The sequence below is a fragment of the Pelecanus crispus genome, chromosome 6 (assembly GCF_030463565.1).
Source record: "Pelecanus crispus isolate bPelCri1 chromosome 6, bPelCri1.pri, whole genome shotgun sequence".
Lineage (NCBI taxonomy): Eukaryota > Metazoa > Chordata > Aves > Pelecaniformes > Pelecanidae > Pelecanus > Pelecanus crispus.
This window is the reverse complement of record NC_134648.1, coordinates 2,021,372-2,044,466: the sequence shown is the minus strand read 5'-3', so window position 1 is coordinate 2,044,466 and position 23,095 is coordinate 2,021,372. Positions and strand designations below refer to the sequence as shown.

Sequence of the window (23,095 nt, the reverse complement as noted above, 5' to 3'; positions counted from 1 at the left end):
AGCGGAGGCAGGGGTCCGAAGGGAAGGGAACCGGCTTTCCCAGAGCACCCCCTGAGCCCACGCTCACAGCCCTGCCTCTGCAGGGGCTGCTCTCTCCCGTGGCCTGCAAAGGGGAGCCCCTCCATCGGCCCCGGCCAGGCCAGCGGCTCTGGCAGCTTTGCTGACAAAGCTGTTGCAAGCCACGTCAGCGCCAAGTTGGTGCTGGTGGTTGGGCAAGACCTGGCTCTCGTGCTCTGCGGAGCCATGTGTCTTGCATAGCTCGGACCTGACCCCATGATCTCCCTTCTCCCAAACATCCTGAGCCTGGCTGTGGGAAGCCCGTGTGTGTCCTACAGCCAGCAAATTGCTGTAGACAAACCCCCCCCGTGCGTCCGACTTCCCAGGTAGCATCACCGCCCTGGCTTGGCCCACGCGCCCCATTTCTGTCTGGTTTTACCCTGGGATGCAGATGGGTATGGACAGATGGCAGTCCTCAAACTGAAGGATCTGCTGATCTTCTTGGATCAGTTTCTCGACTCTGCAAAGGTCTGGCGGTGTTTCTGACCTGCGAAGCGAGGGCCTTTCGCGTCCTTCTCATGCCTCATGCTTCCACCTCCTCTCCCCTCGCAGGCCACGACATTAATGGAGCTCTGGAACCATCTAACATCGACACTAGCATCCTGGAAGAGTACATCAGCAAGGAGGACTCACCAGATATGTAAGTGCTTCCCTTGCTCTGCAGCAGGAACAGCGTTCGCTGTTGTTTTCTGTGGAGAGATGTTGAGCGATTTCCAGCCCTGCAATTCGAGGAATCATTTAGAAATCACTGTGCACCCTGGCTGCACCTCTGTCCCTCCTAGAGTCCTCCTTTATTGCTCTTTGCTCCCATTACTAATTTCCAATTCTTCCTCCTGTCTCTTCCGGGCTTCTTGTCTTTGAATTTCCCCAGTCTCTTCTGTCCCCTCTCTTTCCCCTCCTGAGGGCACTGCAAAAGACTTTTCCTGAATTTGAGCAATGGGAAAGCAAGGACTAGGAGCTCGGCGTGAAAGGTTAAATCCCCAGCACAACGCGGGTGTGGAGAAGGGAAGGGTCTCCCTGAGCGTGCCGACGTTGGCAAAGAGGCGGGAGCAGACTGGATAGCAGCCGAGGCGATCTGGGCGCAGGGTGGGAGCAGGGTCTCTGGGGCTGGTGTGGCAAAGCGGCTTCCCCGTGCTAGTCCGTAAGCAGAAGCACGGTGAGCAGACCCTGCTGTCTCCTGCTGCCTTCACAAGCTTTGAGGTTGGTGTCCTGGGCATTTCTGGCCTTCGCAGCTCCACAGGTGGATTTTGCACCCTTGGGGTTGCATCAGTCCCACCAACCCCGGTGACTGACCTGCCTGTACGCTCCTGCTGGTGCCACCACAGTGCTGTCTGGTTTGCTATTTTCTGGGTGTCCCAGAGCACCTGAGCGGCTCCGTCCCCATTGCTGCGTGGCTGGGGAGGGGAGGGGTGGGCGGAAAGTACCATCTACCTGTCCCTCTGCTGAGGTTGTCCCGTTCTCTCTCTCAGCTGTTTCCCTGACATCCCTGCTTCAGCCAGCTATGCACACCCCCAGCCCTCCAGCTCAACCACCATCAACGCGCCTCTTGCCAGCTCCATCGCCAATGTGACCAATCCCGCTTCCAGCGGTTCCCTCCACCTTCCTCCCCCGGGCAGCCAGATCCCAATCCGACATGGTCCTCTTCTGGCCAACCCTTGTGGACCTGGCTACGGTGCTCACCTCAACTGCAATAACAACAATGGCATGGTGGTGCCCAAGGGCTACCTTGGCGGCCACTGCCTAAACAACGTGGTCCCTCCAATCAAATCAGAGCCCAAGGCCTCCTACGCACCTGGGTAAGTGGGGTTGGGGTGGCAGAACAAGGACGAATGGTGGGCCAAGTGCTCCTCCAGGCTGGTGGGGCCTGGAGGGTTGGTGTGGTTTGTCCCACAGCGCCCTGACTGCCATCTGTATTAAGCCCTTGCTTCACAGAGAGATGCTTTTTTTTACAAGAGTAGGTCCTGAAGTTTCCTGAAAGGTTGTTTGGAAGATCTTGTCTGTATGCATTGAGTTAGAGAGGCTCGGTAATGTCCCCCAGGTCTGCAGGTGGTGGTAGAGCTGTCGGCTCTGGGTGACCAGGGTATCTATGGTGCACACCTACAAGTGTGTGATGGGAGAATATTGTAGCGCTGTATGTTTTTTTAAGAAGGAAGAGATGCGGAGTAAGTTTGAACAAGACAAAATTCAGTCTCCAGGATGTTCCCATGGCTATCCCAGGGGAAGATGTTAACTACACTGGGCAGAGAGACGCACTTCTCTTGGCCTAATGTTGTCGATACTCTACTCAGGAGAAGAAAAAGATGGCATCTGAGCTGGATTTGTGCTTCTTTGCTACGAGCAGATGCAGACCTGGTGAAGGCGAAGAAGATGACCAGGTTTTAGTATTGCTGATGGCCTCAACTGGCCAATTAGTCCTGGGAGGAGAAAAGACGTGGTTCCTGCTCTCTGGGATGGCCTTGCCTGGAACAGGCAGGAAGGGAACGACCCTGGCAGGCTGGGAGAGCGCAGCGACGTGGCAGCTGCCATCTGCAGTGGCCAAAGGGGCCAGACAAGAGACGGTGTCAGTAGAGAGAGCTTTGGCAGGCATGGCACGCTGAGAGGGTACGGCCCCACAGCCGTGTCTGGGATAGGAGCTGGCATGCGTAAAGCTTTACTGCCTGGAGACCCAAAGGGAAGAACATATCTGGTCTCTTCCTCCTCATGCACCTCTCCGGTCCCCTTTGACTTGGGAAGAGCAGCATGGAGCGAAACAAGAAGATGATCAGAAGCTGGACAGGTGAAAATCAAAGCGTGCAGCAGCATATTCATCAGCAGGAGGCCTTGCTGGTTGGCAGTAGTCATACCACGAGGAGCTGTGCCGTGGTCCAACCAGTTTCTGTAGCACGGGTGATGGGTGGCCTTGATGCGCTCTCTGCACAGCCAGCCTCTGGGCCTTCTCCAGCAGAGATGGTGGATGTAAGGGACAAGGAGGCCAGGATGGCCTCAGGACTGCTCATCTCTGCAAGCCCCTGTCTGGCTTTTCTCCCTCTGCCTTGTGCCCTCTAGTGTTGTCAGCAAGTATGGCGTGGCGATTCCCAGATTTGGAAGCCTCCAGCACTTGAACCAATGATTCAGCCATAATGCAGCTCCATTGGGATGACTTTGGCCCTTTGGATGAACTTGGAAAGATCTTCCAGAAAGAGACAAACTGAAGAAAATCTGCCCTTGTTTTATTCCCAGACCGGGGAGTTCTCCCTTGCTGTGTACCCAGAAGGCTACATGCAGCAAGCCCAAAAGCGTGATGCGATGCCTCGCCACGTCCCGTTCTTCTGCATGCATCTGGCATTCTCCAGGATGTGAGAGGTCATGAGTAAGGATAGTAGCTTGGTATTAGAGGTAGAGACCTTGTTTTGGATGTAGATGAACTGGGTCAGCTTTGACGACAGCATATCTTCAGCATCCTAGAATGACACTTCCCCATTGTACTAGGCTTTTCCCGGAGGAGCAATGTCTCACGTGTTGGATACCAACAAACCCTTCCCTTGGACTGGGCACATCCATGCTACTTCCCTGTGTGAATTCTGCGGTATCCACCTTTGCGCTGCAAGGCCTTTTCCAGCCTCCAGAATTCCCTGAATCGTCCCAGGCCATTTTGTTATTGGCTAAAACTTGGCTTGCTGAGACACAAATCCTGATAAATTCATAGGAAATATAGTATGAAGTTGTGGCCAGCATGGCGAGGAGCCTGGAAATAAGGCTGGTGATAGCTGCTCCAGACCAAGCGTAGGAGGGGAGTGGCGGAATGATGCTACAGGTGAAGGTGGAGGATGAGGGAAGTATGGTGAGGGCTCTTTGTTGGGGTTACCCTACCTCATCCCTCTCCAGCTATTGCTGGGTACCACTTACCATGGAGAACCAACCCATTTACTGGGTCTTGGGCTCCTCTGGTGCAGGCAGGTCCTGGTGGGTGTCCTGGTTCGCTGCCGTAGTTGTGGGTGCCATCAGGAGCAGAGTTTCGGAGAGGCGTGTGCGCGGTGTGCTGCACCTTTCCTCCCCCCAGCCCTAAGGGCTTCGTTTGCTTTTTGGCCAGCTTTCGTCCGAGAGGCACTGGTTTGTCTGGGATTATTTTGCAGCCACAAAGCTGATGGTGTAAGATGGGGGAGTGGAAAAGGTTGAAAATCCACTTGTGATGAGGAACAAGGTGTCAGGAGCTCTGGAGGAAAAGAGCCGTGTTTGTCTTAGATGGAGCAGACTTTGCCAAAGTACTGGGCTGCTGAAACCTGCTGGGGCTTGCTGAGGCTGTGTGTCACCGGCGATGGAGCGGGTATGACTGGGCAGACGAGATATCTCCCTGCCAAACATCTCCACAGGACAGAGCGTACTGCAAACGCCAAGGTGAAGCGAGCCTTTCTCTAGAGCACAGGCAACGACTGCTCCAGCCACCGTCTCCCTGCCCATCTCCACTGCAGCTTTGGCTTGCAGTGACCATGGCTCAGTCTAGCTGGGAGCAGGGCCTCATTTTTTCCCCTGCGCTTGATCTCCAGAACGTTGCTAGAGAAGAAGCAGTGTCAATGAGACAGGCAAGTCCTTTACTAGTGCACCAGGATGGTGGAAATTTTACCCTGGCCAGAAGATGCGTAAGGCCTAAGCTTCTGCTGCGGTGGGATGTGTGTTGAGGAGAGACTGCGAAAAGAAAAATTGGTTCAAATGAATTTCCAAGGAGGTGCTTTGGAAATGGCTGAAGAGCCCAGCTGCCTGGAGACTGTGCTGGCTCGAGGTTAAATAAGAAAGGATGCAGGAGTGAAGTGGCTCCCTGCAGTGCATCTGCCACCGCGCACGACGGGGCTGGTCCTCAGTCCTGCCACCCCCAAGCCGTGGGTGTGCTGGAGAAGGCAGCTGAGAGCTCCCCCTTTTTATCTGGTTGCATTTTGCAGTCAGGGGCAACTCCTGCTCCTGGTGATGTTGAAGTAGAGCCAGGGTGATACAGCCAGCAGCTGTGGTGGTGCTCAGGTTCGTACAGGTCACAAGGCAGAATCCACCCCGTGGGCTTCCCAGCCTTCGCTTTTGTGCATCAGATCCCAGGTCCCAGCCCAGAACCTCCCATTTACCCATGGTGAAGGTCAGAGTCTTTCTCTGGAGAGCGGATAAATTTCTGTTTGGCTTCTTTTAACTGGAGGTCTCCGTGGCAGGTCAACAAAATGTCTGTCCCTGCTCCCGAGGTCCAGGGAGCCGCTGCGGGGAGCGGGCTAGCGGTGACAGCTATGGCATTCCCGAGCCCAACAGCTGGACAGGCTCGGGGTGACGGGGATCTGCTGTGGGTACAGCTGGGATTTCCGACCGGAGCCTGGAGGGTGCTTTGATCAAACTGGACCTATCGGTTATGCTGGAAGCTGGTTTAAAATGACCTTTCCTTCTCTTTCCCCATTGCTCTGCAGCACTTTACCTGACTCTCCCCCGGACTCCGGATCAGAAGCCTACTCCCCTCAGCAGGTGAACGGTAAGTGCTTAAAAGAGAAGGGCGGGAGTGGGGGAGGATTAATAATCCAAACCCCAAACCCAACATCCTCCCCCTCTTTGTTCTGTGGAAGTGGTTGGCTCTGCAATCTTTATCAGACGGGAGAAAACAGGCGGCTGCAATACGTGGGGAGATTATCAGTTAGTAAATATCCCTAGACTTTCGCCTATTGTTCTGCTGCTGGTCTTTGCAAGGGGGGAGAGCGAGTGCGAGAGGGAACGGGAGAGAAGGCAAGGTGGGAATCCACTTCCACGGGGAGAGATCGGCGCTGTGGCTTGTCCCCGGGCAGGGTGGGATGTGGAGCCGGCGAGCCTCCTCGTCCTGCCCTCCGCCCCGGGTGAGCGAAAGGCAAGGAGCGCGAGCGCGTCCCTGAAATGGAGCCTGGCTCGGGGAGACAGACATGAACCCGCCGTTCAGCAGTAAGTTCCTTCCCAGCCTTTCCCTCCCCTCCAGTTGGGGCCAGCTGATCCTGGGGGTCTTCTGCTCCCCCTGCAAAGGGCAAGGAGAGCTGGGTCCCCCCGGGCGCAGGCAGGGTCACTGCCAAGCCCTCCTGGGGAAGCCACTGAGCGTTGTTTGGTTCCTCTGGTGACCTTCACTGCTCTTTGGTGGAAGAAACTCCTTGGTGAGGAAGGAAGGTTGCTTCTGGTCTCCCTTCCCCCTCGGCAGCAGCACCCTCTTCCCCAGGCTCCAGCCCAGTCCCCACCAGGAACAGCGCCTGCTTTTTTTTTTTTGATGGAAGAGGTCAAGAGTTCTGTTTATCTTGCTAAAAAAAATCCCTGGAATTCCTCCTGGCCCTTCCTTAAATATAACAAAGAGGCCGGGTTGCTCACCACGGGGAGAGCTGCTTTGACGTGCTGGCAGAGCAGCAGCACCTCTGCTTGGGGAGGAGAGGAGGCTCCGGAGAGCACCCGCAAAGCAGCTCCTTCCTCCTGAGGGAAGGATCAGATTCCCGGACCTGGTTTTTCCCTGGAGCTGGGAGCACGGAGCATGGGTCCTGCGTTTGGCAAATGCGTCGGCCCCGTCCCCACCCTGCTTAGAAGCCTGTGGAAACGGCGATGCGCCGCAGACACAGTGAAGATGCAGTGTCCGCTGTGAGGGCGTGTTCTCGGACGCTCGTGCGTGGGTTGTCCCTTGGAAGCTGCACAAGGTCTCCCAGCTTATAGCCGAGCCACCAGTGCCAAGGCTGACCATGCCGCGGGGTCAGGACATTCGCTTAAGATGTTGTAAAGCTGCGTTTCTTGCAGCGCTTCACAGGGGAGGATGCGAGGCTCCTCTCCCAGCCCTGACCTGGCTGTCCTTCTGTGTGGGCTCGGTCTCCGAGGGTTGTTCTGAGGCTGTTGGAAGCTGTGTCCATCAGCGGGGCTGAGCGGTGCCAAAGCTGCCTGGCCGGTTGCGTTGTTGAGCCGTGCTGGTCTTTGCTCCAAGTTACGCGGGTGGAAGTTGAGTGCTTGTCAGGATGGCAGGAGCAGAGCTGGCTAAGGGGAATGTCGTGCCCGATACCGTCACTACCCGGCTGAAAAGCAGGGAGATAACTCTATCCCAGGGATGTCACCTGTCAGCCCTGGCCGTTGCATGAAAGCACGGCTGCTCCTCGGTCCTGATCTCCAAAATCCTGAGGATGGAGACCTCCCCTCCTCCCTGGAGCCCTAGTACTTGGCTAGGCTGTCCCTGAGGCAGCTCCAGAAGGCTGGCCCAGGAGCAGGACCCTGCCTGTGAGCATGGGCAGAGGAATCCAGTTCGATGTGTGCTGGAAAAGGGCATTGAGAGATCCTGGTGGGTAGCAGAAAGCTTTTGAAGGGAGCAGAATGGCTGAATGGGTGGAAGCTGCCCCGGCAGCCTTCAGTAGGAGTGCTCAGCGTAAATACATTTCACCTTTCCAGACCTTGCAACGGGAGGAGTTTTCTGATTCCTGGTCAAGTGCTTTGGCCTCATTAGTCAACCACTGACTGGTTGTTCTGAGACCAAAGTCCATCCAGCCCGGTGTCTGGCTCAGGGCTGGTGGCACTTGCTGGTGGCACTTGCTTAGGGGAGCAGCCTGGCAAAGACCCAGCAGATGCCTTCCCTGCTGTCCCCCTCCATGTCTCCATAGCCTGTAGCCAGCTTGGACAGCCCCTGGATGTGTTTTCTCCCTCCTGCCATTTGCTGGTGCTTAATTGAAGCAGATGTCCCCAGCAGGGTGCAAAGAAGCTTTGTCTTGCGCTTTAAAACACCTGCAAAGTCGCTGCCCCTTCCCACCCCTTGGTGTCCGTATACCCCAGGACCAAACGCCCCAGGAGCCAGTCCCTCATTTCTGCCGGGACCTCGGTACCCTGTGGGGACACCTGAACGTCCAGCCTCACGCAGACACACCTCCAGCCATTAGGCGAAGGCTGTGAAAACAAATGAGCTTTGTCCTGTTGGAGAAAAGGTCGGCGGAGGCTTGTTCTGTGGGGTTGGGGACCAGGCTGCGCCTTTCCCACAGGCAGGGAAACCCAGCGACGAGCTCCTGTTCCGAGGCGCTGGCTCGGCTGCACGTTCGGTGACTGCCTGGGCCTTTCAGTTCCAGTTTCTCGTCGGTGATGTGCTTCGGCTGGGCATCAGCACCTGCCTTGCTGCCAGGTTTTGACCAAACCTGTCTGAGCGTGCTTTGTCGGCACGGATTTGGTGCGCTGGATGCTGGGGCTGTCTCAGGAGGGCAACGGGAGTTTAGCTGATCTTTTTGCTGTTATTTTAAAGGACCGTGCTGTCAATCTCCTTAGCAAGTACCGGCTTTGGGAGTGGTATTGAGATCTGTTTTAATGCTAGGATGGGAAGGAAGGACTTCCATGCAGGAGAAATGTTGAACTTCCACGTGAGGCTTCTGTCACCCGCTTCTCCAGGAGCTGCCTGTTAATGCCGCAAACTCCCACTCATCTACATCCAGGATGTTGACTCACATTTTCCTGGGAGATTTTCATGGGAAAATTTGCAAATTCTTCCAGGTCATGTTTTTCTCAGCATGACGTCTTCAGCGTGCACGGTTCTGAAAAGTTTCTCTCACATGTAAAATCTTGAGTATTGGGATTTTTTCTGTGCACAGATTTTCTTGCGTAGATCTGCTCGCGGTCTTTGTCAGCTCGTCTCTCATGTGCCTTGCACTAAAGTTGGTGACCGTTCTTTTAGTTTTCCTGTATTTTTTCATTACAATTCTTTGCCCGCAGAATCTAGCTGTGGAAGTGTTTGGTTTTGCTAAAGAAGCATGTTCCAGGTGAAAAGTTTCTTCTCTTTACAGTTGCTTTCTACTCTTTACAGCTTCTGCAGTGAGAATAGAGAAGCTGCAATAAGAGATCACTGCAATTCATCAGACTCCGATCTTTGCCTTCCACTTGCTCGTGGCACAAGCTCACTCTCTTTTAGGGTGCCTTAAAACATAAAAATAAGCTGCTGAAACGATGCCAACACTGACTATTCCCAGAAAGTTTGGAGCAGGCAGCCTGTCATTATGGCTGAGTTCTGATGAGACTGATGTTAAAACTTCATCGGTGCGGTCACGAGCGTGACCGGTCCTTCAGTGCTGTAGGCAGCGTCATGCAAACACCTGAGTTCAGGGAACGCAAAAATCACCTTCTGCTCCATGTGAGATGAGCGCTGAGCCTGTTCAAGTCTTGCCGGCACACCAACTTTCGCACCAACGCATGTGTTTTTTCTTTAGTAAAATTAGTCATATTATTTCCTTTGCTCAAATCACTGATTTCTAGTCATTCTCTGGGTATGCTGGGCGAGAGTCAACCACGTTGCTTTCCTTTACACACTATACTTTTTGCTCTTAGCCTCCTAAAAATGTTTTGGTTCCAGTTAAAGCCCTCAGCTGAGCACTGGCATTGCTGTGCAGTGAGCTTATGGCTTGCTGGAGGCCTAAGCAGCTGCAGAAAGGGAGGTGGATTTGCATGCCCCTCCATACCCCAGGCATTTCTTTTGATGGTGATATAGTCAAATCGACCCTAATCGTGGCATGGCTTTAGTATCCAGTTCCAAATAGAGCAGGTGAAAGGTAAGATCACATTTGAATGTCCCTCTTTGTTTATTTAAATTCAGAGAGCAAAGTCTCCTTCTGGTTTAACTTTAAAAAAAAACCCAAGCAAGTTGCCCCCCACAGAAGTCCTCACGGGTGATGCTGATGAGCTGGAGGTGTTCAGGTCATTCAGGTGTCTCTTCTTTTCTCTAGTCGTTCCCATGCCTGTCTCTGCTCCTGCTGGAGAAGAGCGCAGCCGGCGTCCTCGCACGGTAGCACTCGAACGCGGTGACAAGCCCTCTTTGGTGCCTCTGGCCCAAGCTGGGTGCGGGCACCCTTGGGACATCTCTCTGCTGGGACTGCAGAGGAGACCAGGCGCCGCACCCAGCTGGGACCCCAGGCTCTCAGCTGACCAGCGGGATGAATCCCACCCTTGGCTTCCCAAGGCTCTGTCGGGGGGGGAGAGGCTGTTTCCTTGGCAGGGTGTTGCGGCCCACAGCTACGAGGAGCTCTCTGGCATGACGAAGTGGGTCTTCTTCGCGACAAGAACGTAATGCCGGGCATTTTCCTTGGGCCGTGCCCAGAATCAGTAAAATTAGGCAAAGTTCAGGTGCTTTCTCTCCAGCTCTGCATTTCCAGGCACAGGCTTCAGACCCTGTTGCTGACTGTGGGACCTTTGCCCCCAGCTGTGCTTTCTTGGTCCATGCAGTTCCGTGGTGCTACAGGAATATTGCGGTTGATGGATTTTCTATTTGAAGGGAAATACAAAGCTAACACAAAAGCTGCCTGGGAATTCCTAAAGATGCGCTTTCACTGCAGAGCATCCACCTGAGGTACCGAGGTTTAGCAAATATCAGGAATGTTTTTGGAAATCTTCCTTGTTGTCCCTCAGCCTGAGGACCTGGTTGCCCTTTGAGTTTTGGTTCTTTGAGCTTCAGGGTGCTGGGCCTTGCCTGCTTCCCTTGTGCTTACCGATTCCCATCTCACCTCTTCTCAGAAGATGTATGGTAGAAGACGCCTGGTTTTGTAGCGTTGCGTGTCCCTTTATCAGCTGGCCAGCCGGGACCCCGCTGTGTCCTTGCTCTGTAAACACCATTTGGAACAGACTACGTCTGAAGTTGGCAGCCAAGGCTGCCGACACGAGGAAGGAAGCGTGGTTCTCCCACTGGGGAACCGTGGAGGTGTCTGTGGGATGCTGGGACCATTAAGGAGCCTGGGAGGAGAAGTCAGCGCAGGGCAAGGTGGCCATTGCAAGGCAGACGGGGACACAGCCATGCTGGGGCTAGGCAGAAGAGGCAGGGAGGTTTGGGTTCGTGAAGATAACCAGGGCTGGGATGGTTCAGGGGGAGAGGAGCGGTGTCTGTGCTGGAGCTGGGCTTAGGACACACGCTGCGTGGCCCTACCTGCCGGTCTAACAGCCATTACTCTTTCTCTCTTTCAAGATCCTCACCTCCTCCGGACCATGACCCCTGAAAACATGTGCCACATGACTCCTCCTTCTCGCCTGGAGCACCCTCCTCCGCCGCCTCCACCTCCACCCCCCCACCTCCAGGGTCCCCCGCCGCCACCCCCTCACCCGCACCAGCAGCAGCACAACCCTCACTACCCCAGCCTGCAGCGGGACATGTACATGAAGGCGGAGCCCCTGATGCCGCCGTACGGCATCGGGCAGGGCATGGCACCTGCCGACCTCCACCATGCCCAGCAGTCGCAGATGCTGCACCAGCTACTCCAGCAGCATGGAGCAGAGTAAGGCCTCAGGGCGTTGGGGCTTTCCAGCGTTATTTGTGTCATTTGGGGAAGCGGGGCGGCGGCGGGGCTGAGGGAATGGGAGCTGGAGGCTTGCAGAACGCGCGAGCAAAATTACCGCGTTCAACTGCAAGCTAAGGAGCGTGCCCTCGTTTTGTAGGAGCGAGCTGGGGAGGCGTCGAGGTGGAGGTGACCCAAAGTGCGGGGCAGGGGTTTGCAGTGCATGGCTCGGAGTCGGGCGGTGGGGACAGGCAAGAGGAAACGGGAAGCAAAGCGAAGATGTGGCTCGGCACACGGATGGCGCAGAGATTGGCAGTCACGGGGTGGGTGGGCAGAGCCTCGTGGGAGAAGGCGGTGATAGTGCTGAAGGAGCCTGTGGCTCCCTGCTTGAAGGTTTTGGTTTTCACCTGAGATCCCAGCTTTTTCCTGGTCACGGGCTTCGGCGCTGTTACCTCCCCACCTCTTGCTTTCCTGCTCAGCCTTTGCTTTCCTGCGGGTCTCTGCAGCCTCCCGGTGCACCCTGCCAAGAAGCGGAAACACTCCGAGTCACCCCCCAACACCCTCAATGCACAGATGCTCAACGGGCTGATAAAGCAGGAGCCAGGTATGGGGTCCGTGCCACTCAACCCTGACAGAGTCCAAACGCCTCCCTGGCACCAGCCGGGAGCGCTTTCACCAGGTACGTGGTTTTTGTCCCCCCCCGTCCCTCTTTCCCTTAATACCCCCAGCATGCAAACCCCCGCTGCAAGCCCGGGCACCCCGCTGGGCCAGGGTGCTTGGGAGGAGGGCACGTGGGCACCGCAGGGTGCCAACCAGTGGGGCTCACCCTGGCTGGGGAGGAGGAGAGCAGGGCGGGGAGTTCATCCCGGCCCAGATCTCGTGCCCGTGGCGGTGCCCTGGCAGTCAGGCAAGCTTCAGGCTGGCCGCACAGACAACGCCGGTCGCTTCCTTGTGCTCTTACCCAGCTGGACGCTCTGTCGGAGTCGTTGAAATTGGTCTTTTCCCCTCACCGCAGGCCTGATTCAAGATAACGACAGCTTGAACGGCTCCTACCTGGATCCCAACTACCAGTCCATCAAGTGGCAGCCCCATCAACAGAACAAGTGGGCAACTCTGTATGATGCCAACTACAAAGAACTGTGAGTAATTCGCCCGCCTTTGAGGAAAGTCAGATTCACCTTTCGTGTATCGGTGGCAAGGGACTGGGGTTGGGGGGATCACACTCACAAGATGGGGCAGGGATCTTCCTGGGCTCCCCCTTGTCCTCTCCTATCACCCGCTTGCCTGCACTGCGGTGGAGATACTCTCCCCACCGTCCCTTTGCCGCTGGGGAAGTTACTTCTCTGCACTTCTGCAGGGCTGGTGGAGGATTACGAAATGGGGCTGGCTCTGTAGGAGCCAGCAGAAGGCAGGTCAGCAGCTTTGGTGGCAGTTCAGCAGCCACCCGGACCTTCGTCTGCTGCGGAGGGTTGTATTGGCAAATCCAGCCTTGCCCTGAGCATGGTTTGGCCCAGCGGCGCCCTTTCCTGCTGCCCAGGCGTATCAAGGTCCTGGATTTTAAAAAATAAGTATTAGGGTTTACTAGACAATGCATAGCATGGATGACTGGAGGTAATCTAGAGCCACTTCAGCACGGCTTGAGAGCAGCACAAAAAGGAGCCTGAGGAGGAGGAGTGGGAGTGGTTGATGGGCACAGGAGGAAAGGGGGAGAGAAGGAAAGGAAGAGGGAAGGGGTTGAGGAAAGCTGGGAAGCCAGGAGGGGCAGCGAGGTGGCAGAGAGGCAAGGGGAGAGGGTGCAGAGGAAAGCTGGGGGGCAGAGAGTGGCTGGGGGGGCTGCGCGGGGTAGGAGCTGGAAGGAGAGGCTGGGGCAGAGGAGGGTGGAGGCAGTGCGTGGACAAGCTGCGTAGGGAAAGAGGAGCGCTCAGGAGGAAACCGCTCTGGATCCTCCCTGCATTCCTCGGAGGTGACAGAGATCTGGCAAGCAACAGGCTGGGTTCCAGGAACCACTCGCTGAGCAAATGAACCCCCCGCCCCCGTTTCCCCTCCTCCTCTTTCTGCTCAGCCAGGGGCTGGTAGGGGTCCTCCCGGGGGACACGGAGCAGGGGGTGCTCTGTTGGCTGCGATACCAAATAACCCAAGGCTACCGTCACACCTTGCCTGGATGGGGCTCGGGGTGGGAGCCAAGGACCCCAGGCGAGGCCCGTCGGGGAGGCCGAGGAGGATCTGTGACGGGCAGGGAAGCTGCTGCTGCAAGCCCCAGCCCTCCTGCACACGGATCTCCTGCTCAGCCCTAGGCCTTGTGTCATCTTTAACGCAGACGTGGTGGCGGCTGGGGCACGCTATGGGTTGTTCCCCGGCGGAGAAGTGGCTCTTGGAGTTGGGTGCTCCTTTGGTGACACCCTGTCATTTGCAAAGACTGTGTTTGTGGCTCTTTCCCCAGCCACAGCAGGAAAGGGGTGATTTGGGGAGGTGGTTACTTCTGTTTCACTGAACTCTTTCCATGAAGGAATCCCCTCCCACCTTCAGGTGGAATATCAACACCCCGATTGACCTGTTCCTGTTTGGGGAAGGAAAACAAGGGCGAGGAATAACAGGACAACATGGGATTTCTACGCTGAAAGGATAGGCTGCATCCTTCGCCAACAGCGGCATGCTCTGTGCTACCCAGAGCTTTGCTCCTCTCCCCTCCCTGGCCATTTTCTCCACTGCTTTATACATTGGGACTGTGTAGTTTAGGCAATTGCCTGCAGCGTTTGTCTGTCTGGTAGTTTTAAACCCAGGGTGTAGCCCCGGACTCCCCTTTCCAGCGGATTTGGTAGTCTGCTGAAGCGCGCACCTCCTCTGCTTCAACTTTCAGCGTTGCCCCTGTGGCATGCAAGCTTTCCTTTAGGGTGCCGTGGCTTGGCACCCTTCCCAAGGGGCTCCCTTTGCCAAACCGTTTTCCCATCATGTGTTGTGTTGACGTGAGGGCTACTTCTGGGAATTCGTGAGCAGCTCCAAAGTCCAGTCCTGCAGCCCTGCCCCTGCTCTCCGCCATCAGTTTGGTTTTCTGTAGATTGCAGGCCAGGGGAAGCCGGCCACCTCTCGCTGAGCGCGCGCACGCCGCAGTCCCCAACCCCGCGTTCTTGCTTTCCTGCGCAGGGCAGTGTTTGCAGCCGGGTCCCACCTCCTCCGAGCGCTGTCTGGACGCATCACCTCTATCGCTTGGTTTCCAACCTGGGCGTCGCTGGGCAGTTGTGACGCTGCCGTTTTCCCCCCCTGACAAAGCCACCTTTGGCTTTTGCTGCTGTTCTTGCTTCTCCCAGACTCCGGTTTTGGGCCAGTACTGCCTCCAGCTGTGAGCCTTGGTATCTTTGCCCTGTGTCAAACGAGTTCTCAGAAGTGGAGGTGCCAGGAGAAGCGAACCCCCGTTCTCTAACCTGGGCAACCTTTGGCCACAGCCTGGCAGTCCCTGGAGTGGCCTCTCTTCCACCATCAATCTCCGCAGGGCTTTTGCTATGTGGCAGAAGCACAAACGCGCCTGTGTAGTCAGCAGGGTCCAAAGAGCCCTGCGCACCGTGGGAGCAGACCTTCTGCATGGCCTCGCTTTTCTCTTCGACGTGATGAGTCCCCCTTTTCCTTCCGTCTCGCTGTTTACCTGCGCTGGGTAAAGGGTCCCTCATCTGAAACACGTCACGACTCTTTCAGCTTGTCACGGACCGTTTGCAGGTGCTGCAGTCCCCGTTCCAGAGACTCGCCGTGCACCCTGGTATCATACTGGCAGAGGCAAACTACCGGTATTTTCTGCTGGGCACCGAGAGGTTGCTGGAGTGCTGCAAACCACAGCTTTTAACTTCTGCAAACCCAGCCCTGCTCTGCCGTGTTCTTTGGATCTGTGCTTGGGATCGCTTGCCTAATACCTGCTTTTAGGATTTGGGGCGAAAGCCAGAGCAAACCTACTTCTGTGGCATTTGGGTCATCATCCCGTTGTGTAATGCATAAATTCCTTTTAACTGACTTCATGTAGATTTTAGGAACCCACGTGCGGTTTGTTGTGGCGCTCGATTTGACCAGAATTAAAGGTGAAGGTCAAGGGTTGATCGGTTAATTTTTAGTTACACACTAAAAGTGCGTGGACTCTTCCTCCTTTGCGATGGGTTTGAGGCCAGGTAGCTTAGGAGAGCCCGTGCAAGATGAGCGTACATCTCTTTCTAAAAGGAAGATCACTTAGTTCTCCTGGTACAGCACTGCACCAGAACAGGTCTCTGAGAAACACCAAAAGATCGGGCTACCCTTCCTTCTATAATGGCATTTTTTAGGTTGACTAATTCAAGTTTCAGCAGGTAGGAGTCTCCTCTTTCCTTTCTGCCTTTTGGGTATAGTCAGCAAATGAGCAGGCATCTGTGTCTCTTAGAGATCCGTGAGTATTTCCACAATTTAGTTTCCTCTGCGATCAAGGACCAGCCGTTCCCGGACTGTTTTCTGCTGGAAGCCATCCTCTAGTTTGTTGGTGCTGTTAGAGTTTCCTGCCCCTAGAAGGAACATATTTTTTTCCCCATGATCCAGGTGCCCACAACCTATTCACAGCCCCAGGAATGTGAATCATCTGAATCATCTGGTTTTTCCTACTCATGTTCTTAAGAGACCAGCAAGGTAGGTTAAGGAGGGAGAGCGAGCCTTTAGGATGCCATGAGCCCGTAGGAAGCTGTTCAGATCCTTACCCCAGCATGGCATTTCTCACTAATCAAGAGCTTCTCCGTGTTCTAACAGCGATTGCAGCACACAAAGAGCAGCTCTGTGCCCTGGTGTGTGCAGAAGATTGACTTCTCCAAAGCTGTCCCTGCGGGTCTGCCCTGCTTGCAGCCTCCACGGAGGGGAATTTTTCAGCTTTGTAGTGCTTCCTCCTGTTCTGCCTCAGAGAAAGCCGGGCCGGTGGTTGCTGCTGCATAGGAGAGATCCAGCTCTGCTCCTGCATCTCGGCATGATGCTTTCTGTTGGGCTAGTGGAATAATTGCTTTGTCCGTACTTTAATATATTTTTAAACCTATACAGAATAGTTTGTGCTGGTGCCTGTGGATTTATGTGTAACGTGCCACGCTAAGTATAATCTTACAGGGCAAAAAATACAATTAAATGCTATGCCATCTTCTCCTCCTCTTTCATATGCAAGATTACGTCCCTTAGTACAGAATCATAGAATCGTTTAGGTTGGAAAAGACCCTTAAGACCATCGAGTCCACTAGTAACCATCGCTGAAAGTTTTTTGTTCCTCAGAAGAGTTTCCTGCTATGGTTTGTGATGATCAATAGCCCTGAGAGTTTGTTCCAGCTTCTATCAGCACCATTCAAGCCCATTTAACAGCTCTCTTTTCTTCAGCAGTGAGCGGACCTGTCGCATCAGATCATATTTATATCTTGTGCCTGTGAGTAAGTGGAAAATTTCATCTCTGTTCAGTCATTTTCCTGGCAGAAAGCTACAGCGTAGGACCCCTTCAACCATTTCTCTTTTTCTGCTGTTCTGGGCTGTATCTTGGAGCCAAGCTCCTTCTCAGCCATTGCTGTGGCTTGATGAGACGGGGACAGCACAGGGGGGATCTGAACTCATTCTGCAGTTCCTAAGTAGCTTTTCTGCCTTCTAAGAGACCTGTACGGTGAACTTTGTTGTGCGAACGGCAACAGGTTCCCCATTCCCAGGCAGAAGTGGAGAAGTGGAGCAGCCCTGCAGCAGCCCTCTCTGCCAGGAGAAGAGCAAAGGGCTCATGTGAGCTACGCGGGTTTAGTTTTGACACAGACTTCCTAGAAATAAGCTGGATTAAGGAAATGGAGGAAGGGAAGGGAGGGTTGCTGCATGGATTCAAGTGGAGGTGCCTGGAAATCTGTGTCTTGGCTTGCTAGGCTTGTGTCTCGGGCTTTACTTATGTGGGCTGAGGAATCTGTGTCTTGGTTGAAGGAGAGCAAAGTCTCTGGATTAGTTTTATTGATAATGTGTTTCTTCGCGGCCTTTTGCAACTGGTTTTGTGGTTTCAGACTCACTGAACCTTCAAAAGGGTTAGCTGGTTTCCAGCGGCGGTGCCGAAGAGGCCTGGAACCAGGCAGTTCACTAATTTACTCCTGGGAGCAGGAGTAATTCATCTCCCTGACAGCGTGCTCTGATAAATGCCAGCAGGCTCCCTCCTCCCTCTCCCCATTTGTTTACGGCTTGAGGTGAGGCAGCTGGCGAAGGGGAGCGCAGCGCTCGGCAGGAACGTTTCCATGCTGAGGCCAGAGCCTCTCTGCTCTGACCCTGGGAACTGGGCTGGTGCCCTTCTCTTCCCATCAAGCAAACTGGTGCTCTCCATGCGCCCTCCTCTGAAGCTCAGGGCTGAGCTTTCAGGCTTGCGCTCCTTGGCTGGAAGAAACGTCCTTGAAACAGCACCAAACCTGACCTTCCTGCAGAGCCTGGGTCTCACCAAGGGGACGGAGACCAGCGTGGCGTGGTCCAGCGCCGCTGGCTGGGTGTTGGGTTAGGTGACAAGGAGCGTCTTGGGCAAAGCCTTGTTGGCCGGCTTGGCTGATCCCGTGGCGATGGATCACTGAGGTCCCGTGCTCTCACGCCGTGAGGTCCGAAGGGACCGCGTATGGCGCTGAGCCGTGGGCGTGCTGGTGGGGTTGCGTTGGCCTAACGTGGACTGGGGGAGACGGCAGCATCACGCTGCTCAGCTCTAGGTTCCTATCCTCCGTCCTGGCCTTTGTATCGTGGAAGAGAAGCAGAGACCGCATGGAATTAGTGAGTGGTCCTTGAATTGGGTCTGCAGGCATTATGTCTTAGGAGTGGTTGAGATATTGGGGAACCTGGAAAGAAGGAGGAGAGAAATAGGGGAGGTTTTTCTTCCAGAGAGGAAACAACTGAGGCATGTGGGCATCCCTCTGGCAATCCTGCTCTCGGCCACAGATCCCTATACGGTTCCCTTTTTATCAGGGACACATTTCTCCGCGCAGTGCCTTCCCCTTTGCTTTGCACTTTAATGTGGAGGGTGAGGGTGCTCCCTGCTCCTCTAAGTGTGGATGCCAGCCCTGGCTGTGGGGAGTCTGTAACCTCTCACCCTCACTCGGATTGGGAGAAACCTCCTCTCCTCTGATCCTGGCCTTCTAAGTCCTGCCTAATCTGCTTTTGTCAGTGGGGGCACTTTGGCTAAAATAATCCATTTGACCCCAGACCTTTTATTCCTGACGCTTTGCCCTCTGATCCCTGCACTCTCCCTGGGAAAAGCCGGCACGGCTTTGGCTGCCCGCGGGCTGTTGACTTGTCAGCGGCTGGTGTCATCCTAATCCCGGGAACCGCTTCTGCCTCGGGATCGCCTGCCCTTCCTTCTCTGACCGCCCCGTTCACAGCAGGCACGTCTCAGGAGGGGCGTGCTGCCAGCCCGCTGCCCGAGGACGGGGTCCAGGGCAGGGTGCTGGTGACTCCAAGGTCTCTGTGGGTTAAGATGAAGGAGAGGATATTTTTTTAGAAGTGTCACCGGAGTCCTTACAATGCCTCAGGTGGCGACGTCCCCACACCACATGGCAGTGGGGGAGCGGGTTCGCTGTTTCCAGGTGGGATTTACAATGTGAGAGTAAAGAAGCACCGGAATAGGAGGTCCAGGGGATACCCCACCCCGCGCGCTGTCTGCAGCGGGGGAGCGATCTGAGAGCAGCTCCTTGGCTCAGCCGGAGGTGATGGGCTGAAGGCAGAGGGCTGGGGAGATCCATGGCCTCTCTGATACCTGGAAAGCGGCTTCTTGCCTCCCATCCGCCCCAGCACAGGGATCCTGCTCTGGGGAAGCACCAGCCACAGCCACGGGGAAAACTCAGTGAAAAGGAGCCTCTGAGAAGGGGACTCTGGAGGGACCAGGCATTTCTAGAAGACAGAGGAAGGAGAGCCTGACTGTCTCCCCTCTCTCAACGCGTGTTTAGCAGCCATCACTTTGAGTGACGTTAACCAGAGCATGTTTTGGAAGCATCCGTGGTTTGGAAGTTCAGTCAGTCCCTCCCTCTGCTTTCTCTGTTAAAAAGCAGTGGGGCAAGTGGTGAATGCTCGGGGGTCCTGGGCAGAGGGAGGCAGAGGGGGTGGTCTTGGTGAAAGCAGTCAGGAAGGGCTCCGGCACCCCTGGGGTGAGCGCAGAGGGTGCTCGGGCCAGCCCAAGCCACAGCTCCGCATCAAGAAGAGCCAGATGGAGAATTCGGGGCTGAGGCTGGGAGGAGGGTAGAGAGCGGAGGGGAATTCCTCTCGTGCTTCTGGGCTAAGGTAGTGCTCTGCTCCCACCGTCTGGTTTGTGTTCGGGGCACGGCAGCCCCAGGTCCCTCGGGTGCAAGAAATGAGTAGTTGCTCACGGCCATCCCAGTATTATTCATAGCTGCCTGGAAATACCCACGGGTTTCGTCCACGTTAACTCCCCAAGTGTGTGGCGGGGGAGAGTGGCTTCCTTGCCAGAAGAAGGGAGGTGGCCAGCCCGGTGACACCAGGGGAGCAAGAATGACCTTTCCGTATCTCCTGCTTCCCTGCTGATGTCTGCCTTGTCCGTCGCTGTCAGTCTGTCCGTCTCCTCTCCCATTGCTCTGGGCAGTATCCATCTGTCTTGTCTGTAGTAAGAACTGGAGGTGGAAGTCAGAAGTGGTTTGCTTTCATGGCAGAGTGCTCCATAATTTTTAAGCCTGATGTCAACGGCGAGGCTGAGCTCCCTTTTACCTCAGCCGTAGTTCTTTAATTAAAAACAACGGGATTTTGGTGTTCTGCTGGAACTGCCTGATGGGGAGGTGGGATGAGAGGCATCTCCTTCCCCCCTGCCTCGGGCGGGCACTGCCCCGGGGGCCCACCAGCCCAGGTTTGGGTTTTGGATGGTGAGAGAAAGGGGACTTGCTGCAAAGGCCACATATTTCCCTCATTCCCATGGTAACCAGCCCATTAAGGAGATGTAGATTAAACCTCCCCAGCTGGTGTGTGTTCATCGGGCAGTCAGGGCCCGCTCCTCCTCCTCCTCCTCTGGACGTGCCCACTGAGAGCTGGAAGCTTTTCGCAGCAGCCGGAGCAGGTGGTTGTGATTTCGGCAGGAATCTGGCACGCAGGCGGTACCGCCTGGTAGCAGGGGCAGCGCAGGCGACGTTGGGAATGCAATGGGTGAAGCGAGTGGTGGTGTGGGACCCCACCGCCCAGGTCAGCCTGAGCTGCTTCTCCCAGCAAGCAGCATTCAGGGGTCTGCTCCAGGGTTTGGGCAGGCTGTGGAGCCTGGTGTCTCCAGTGTGGGTTGAGCCAGGGCTGAGCAGCTGCACGTAGGAGCAGCACTCAGAAAGGAGATACCAGCCCGTTGTGGCTCATGTTCTACTATGTTTATAGTGTTAGTACTATAGCGTAGCATATAGAGGGGTGGTTGTCCCAGCATCCTCACCAAATCCTAGCCATGGCAACCATATTCCTTTCCAGTTGAAGACCCACCCAAAGCAAAGCTTGCAGCTTCAAGGAGGTTCTCTTGAACCTGGACCTTCTCTGAGCTCTCATCCCTGCACAGCAGGATGGGTTGCGGCGTGGGCTTAGGCAAGGCGTTGGGTTCGTGTCAGGTAGTGCCTGCCTGTGCCGGATCAGCCCTGCGAGCACCTGAGAGCAGCGTCAGTGCAAGGCAGGAGGGACAGCACCAGAGGCTGTTGCCCCAACGCAGCCCTCCTTCCCCTCCCACACGCCTGCTGTGCCTCGGGATTATTTTGTGGCTGTATGTGTGAGTAGAGATGGCCTTCGCGGTCTGCGGTGAGGTGGGACTGTTGACAACACAGTCGCTGCTCACGTGTGGTGGGACGTGGAGGTGACCGCGGTGGGGTGGTTCAGGTGCATCCGCACCCCGGGATGTGGCCGTGTACCGTGCCATACGGACCCCTCGTTGCCTCTGCTTCTGGGCATGTGGTTCATCCTTCCCCCAACAAGCGTGAGCCCCCTCTCTCGTGGTGTGTGCAGGGCTCTGGTCTAACTCCTGCCGCCTTTTCCACAGCCCGATGCTCACGTACCGCGTAGATGCTGACAAGGGGTTCAACTTCTCGGTGGGTGACGACGCCTTTGTGTGCCAGAAGAAGAATCACTTCCAGGTCACGGTCTACATCGGCATGCTTGGAGATCCCAAGTATGTGAAGACCCCCGAGGGCCTGAAACCCTTAGAGTGCTTCTACCTGAAGCTGCACGGAGTGAAGGCAAGCGGGAGCTAAGGGCCAGTAGCCAATCCAGCAGGGAGAAGGGATGCTTGGCAGAGGGCTGGGATCAGGCAACACCACGTCTTCGTGCACTAAGTTGTAAGGGAGTTTGTAGGGGAGCACTGAAGGCCAGAACAAGGCAGATCTTGAAATACGAGTCCTAAGATGGACTCAATCACTGCCTAGGTGTCTTCAGGGCTGCCTCTCACTCACCTTTGACTCCGGAGGTATACAGGCGCTTTGGGAAGATCCTTTCACCCTCAACTGCTCCCCTGCCAAGGGAGGCACCCGCGCTTGGACGATGATGACGCTCGAGTTGGGTGTTGCAAGTCAGTTGTACTGAGCCATAGGAGGGCTGGGCAGACAGCTGGCCTGTGCAGAGGCTGGGGAGAAGGAGGTGGGAAGGGGAAGGTCTCAGCTTTCTGCTCTTTTTCACGCGCCCAAATCTTTCTTTCCAGCTAGAGGCCTTGAACCAGTCGATCAATATAGAGCAGTCGCAGTCTGACCGCAGCAAACGGCCCTTCAACCCCGTCACGTGAGTATTGCCCGGGGTATGTTCATGTGGAGGAATTGCTACCAGGGAATAAGCAATAGCAGGAGAGGGTGGGGAAAGGGGCTGAGTTGGAGTCCTCAGTACTGTGGGTATCCCACTTTCCAGCTTTCTCCTCTCTTTCCCACAGCAAAGTTTTCCTTTCTTTACATTCCCCACTCTGCTCTGTGCCCAGTTCATAGAGCTGCCTTGGTGGAGCAGACCAGGAGGTGGCCGTTCCCCAAAGAACCTCCTCTCCAGCGGTACCCTCACTCGCTCCTCTGTTGTCCTTTCCTCAGGGTCAACCTGCCTCCAGAGCAGGTCACCAAGGTCACCGTGGGGCGGCTGCACTTCAGCGAGACCACCGCCAACAACATGCGGAAGAAAGGCAAACCCAACCCAGACCAGAGGTGAGGAGCACAGATGCCTTCTCCAAGCCGTTCTGAGCCCTCGGGGCCTGTGGATGTGCCAGTCCCTGCGCTGGGGAGCGCAGCTGGAGGGAGGGGGACATGGGGGACAGGTCCTGAATTGGCCATCGCTGTCTCTGTGGAGGAGAGGAGGTGTCTGCTGTGGCCACAAGAAGGGTCTCCCCGACTCTGTGAGGGGTTGGGGACAGTGCCTGTGCCCCACAGCACAAGGAGAGGGCACGTGCCAAGCCCACCACGACAGCTTGGTGCCTCGGCCTCCAGAGGGGAAGCAGACTCGGCAGTTCCCAGTGCAGGATGGCACCCTGACCTCTCTCCCCTCTTGGCAGGTATTTCATGCTCGTGGTAGCCTTGCAGGCACACGCGCAGAACCAGAACTACACGCTGGCAGCCCACATCTCTGAGCGCATCATTGTCAGAGTAAGTCCCTCTCTCCTCCCTCAGGCCCCATGGGTGCCCCACAGCCCTTTGCTGGATGTCCTGGGCAATCCTCCTACCTTCCTCCGGCTTTTCAGTGCTTTCTCCACCCAGCCCTTGCCTACCTTCTCCAAACCGTCTCTGCCTTGCTTGTAGCTACACCTATCCGTACCTGGCTTCTGGCTCCAGCCTTTCCACACCTGCTTAGCCAGAGCAGCCTCAGAGCATGCAAGAACCTGTTGCAGGACAGGGAAGGCATCCCGTTCTCCCAAGGCTGGACAAGTG

The 23,095-nt window shown here is 55.6% G+C and overlaps 1 protein-coding gene across 1 annotated transcript in view; it reads left to right on the top strand.

Moving 5' to 3' along the window:
* The window catches only part of MYRF (myelin regulatory factor), a 48,328-nt gene that overhangs the window by 12,024 nt on the left and 13,209 nt on the right, over positions 1 to 23,095 (top strand). Inside the window, exons 3-12 of the mRNA XM_075712243.1 lie at positions 610 to 697; positions 1,527 to 1,853; positions 5,472 to 5,533; positions 10,964 to 11,270; positions 11,777 to 11,949; positions 12,286 to 12,409; positions 21,244 to 21,439; positions 21,898 to 21,974; positions 22,268 to 22,378; positions 22,723 to 22,813. Of these exons, the coding sequence (XP_075568358.1) occupies positions 610 to 697; positions 1,527 to 1,853; positions 5,472 to 5,533; positions 10,964 to 11,270; positions 11,777 to 11,949; positions 12,286 to 12,409; positions 21,244 to 21,439; positions 21,898 to 21,974; positions 22,268 to 22,378; positions 22,723 to 22,813 (1,556 nt within the window). The remainder of the gene's footprint in view (positions 1 to 609; positions 698 to 1,526; positions 1,854 to 5,471; positions 5,534 to 10,963; positions 11,271 to 11,776; positions 11,950 to 12,285; positions 12,410 to 21,243; positions 21,440 to 21,897; positions 21,975 to 22,267; positions 22,379 to 22,722; positions 22,814 to 23,095) is intronic.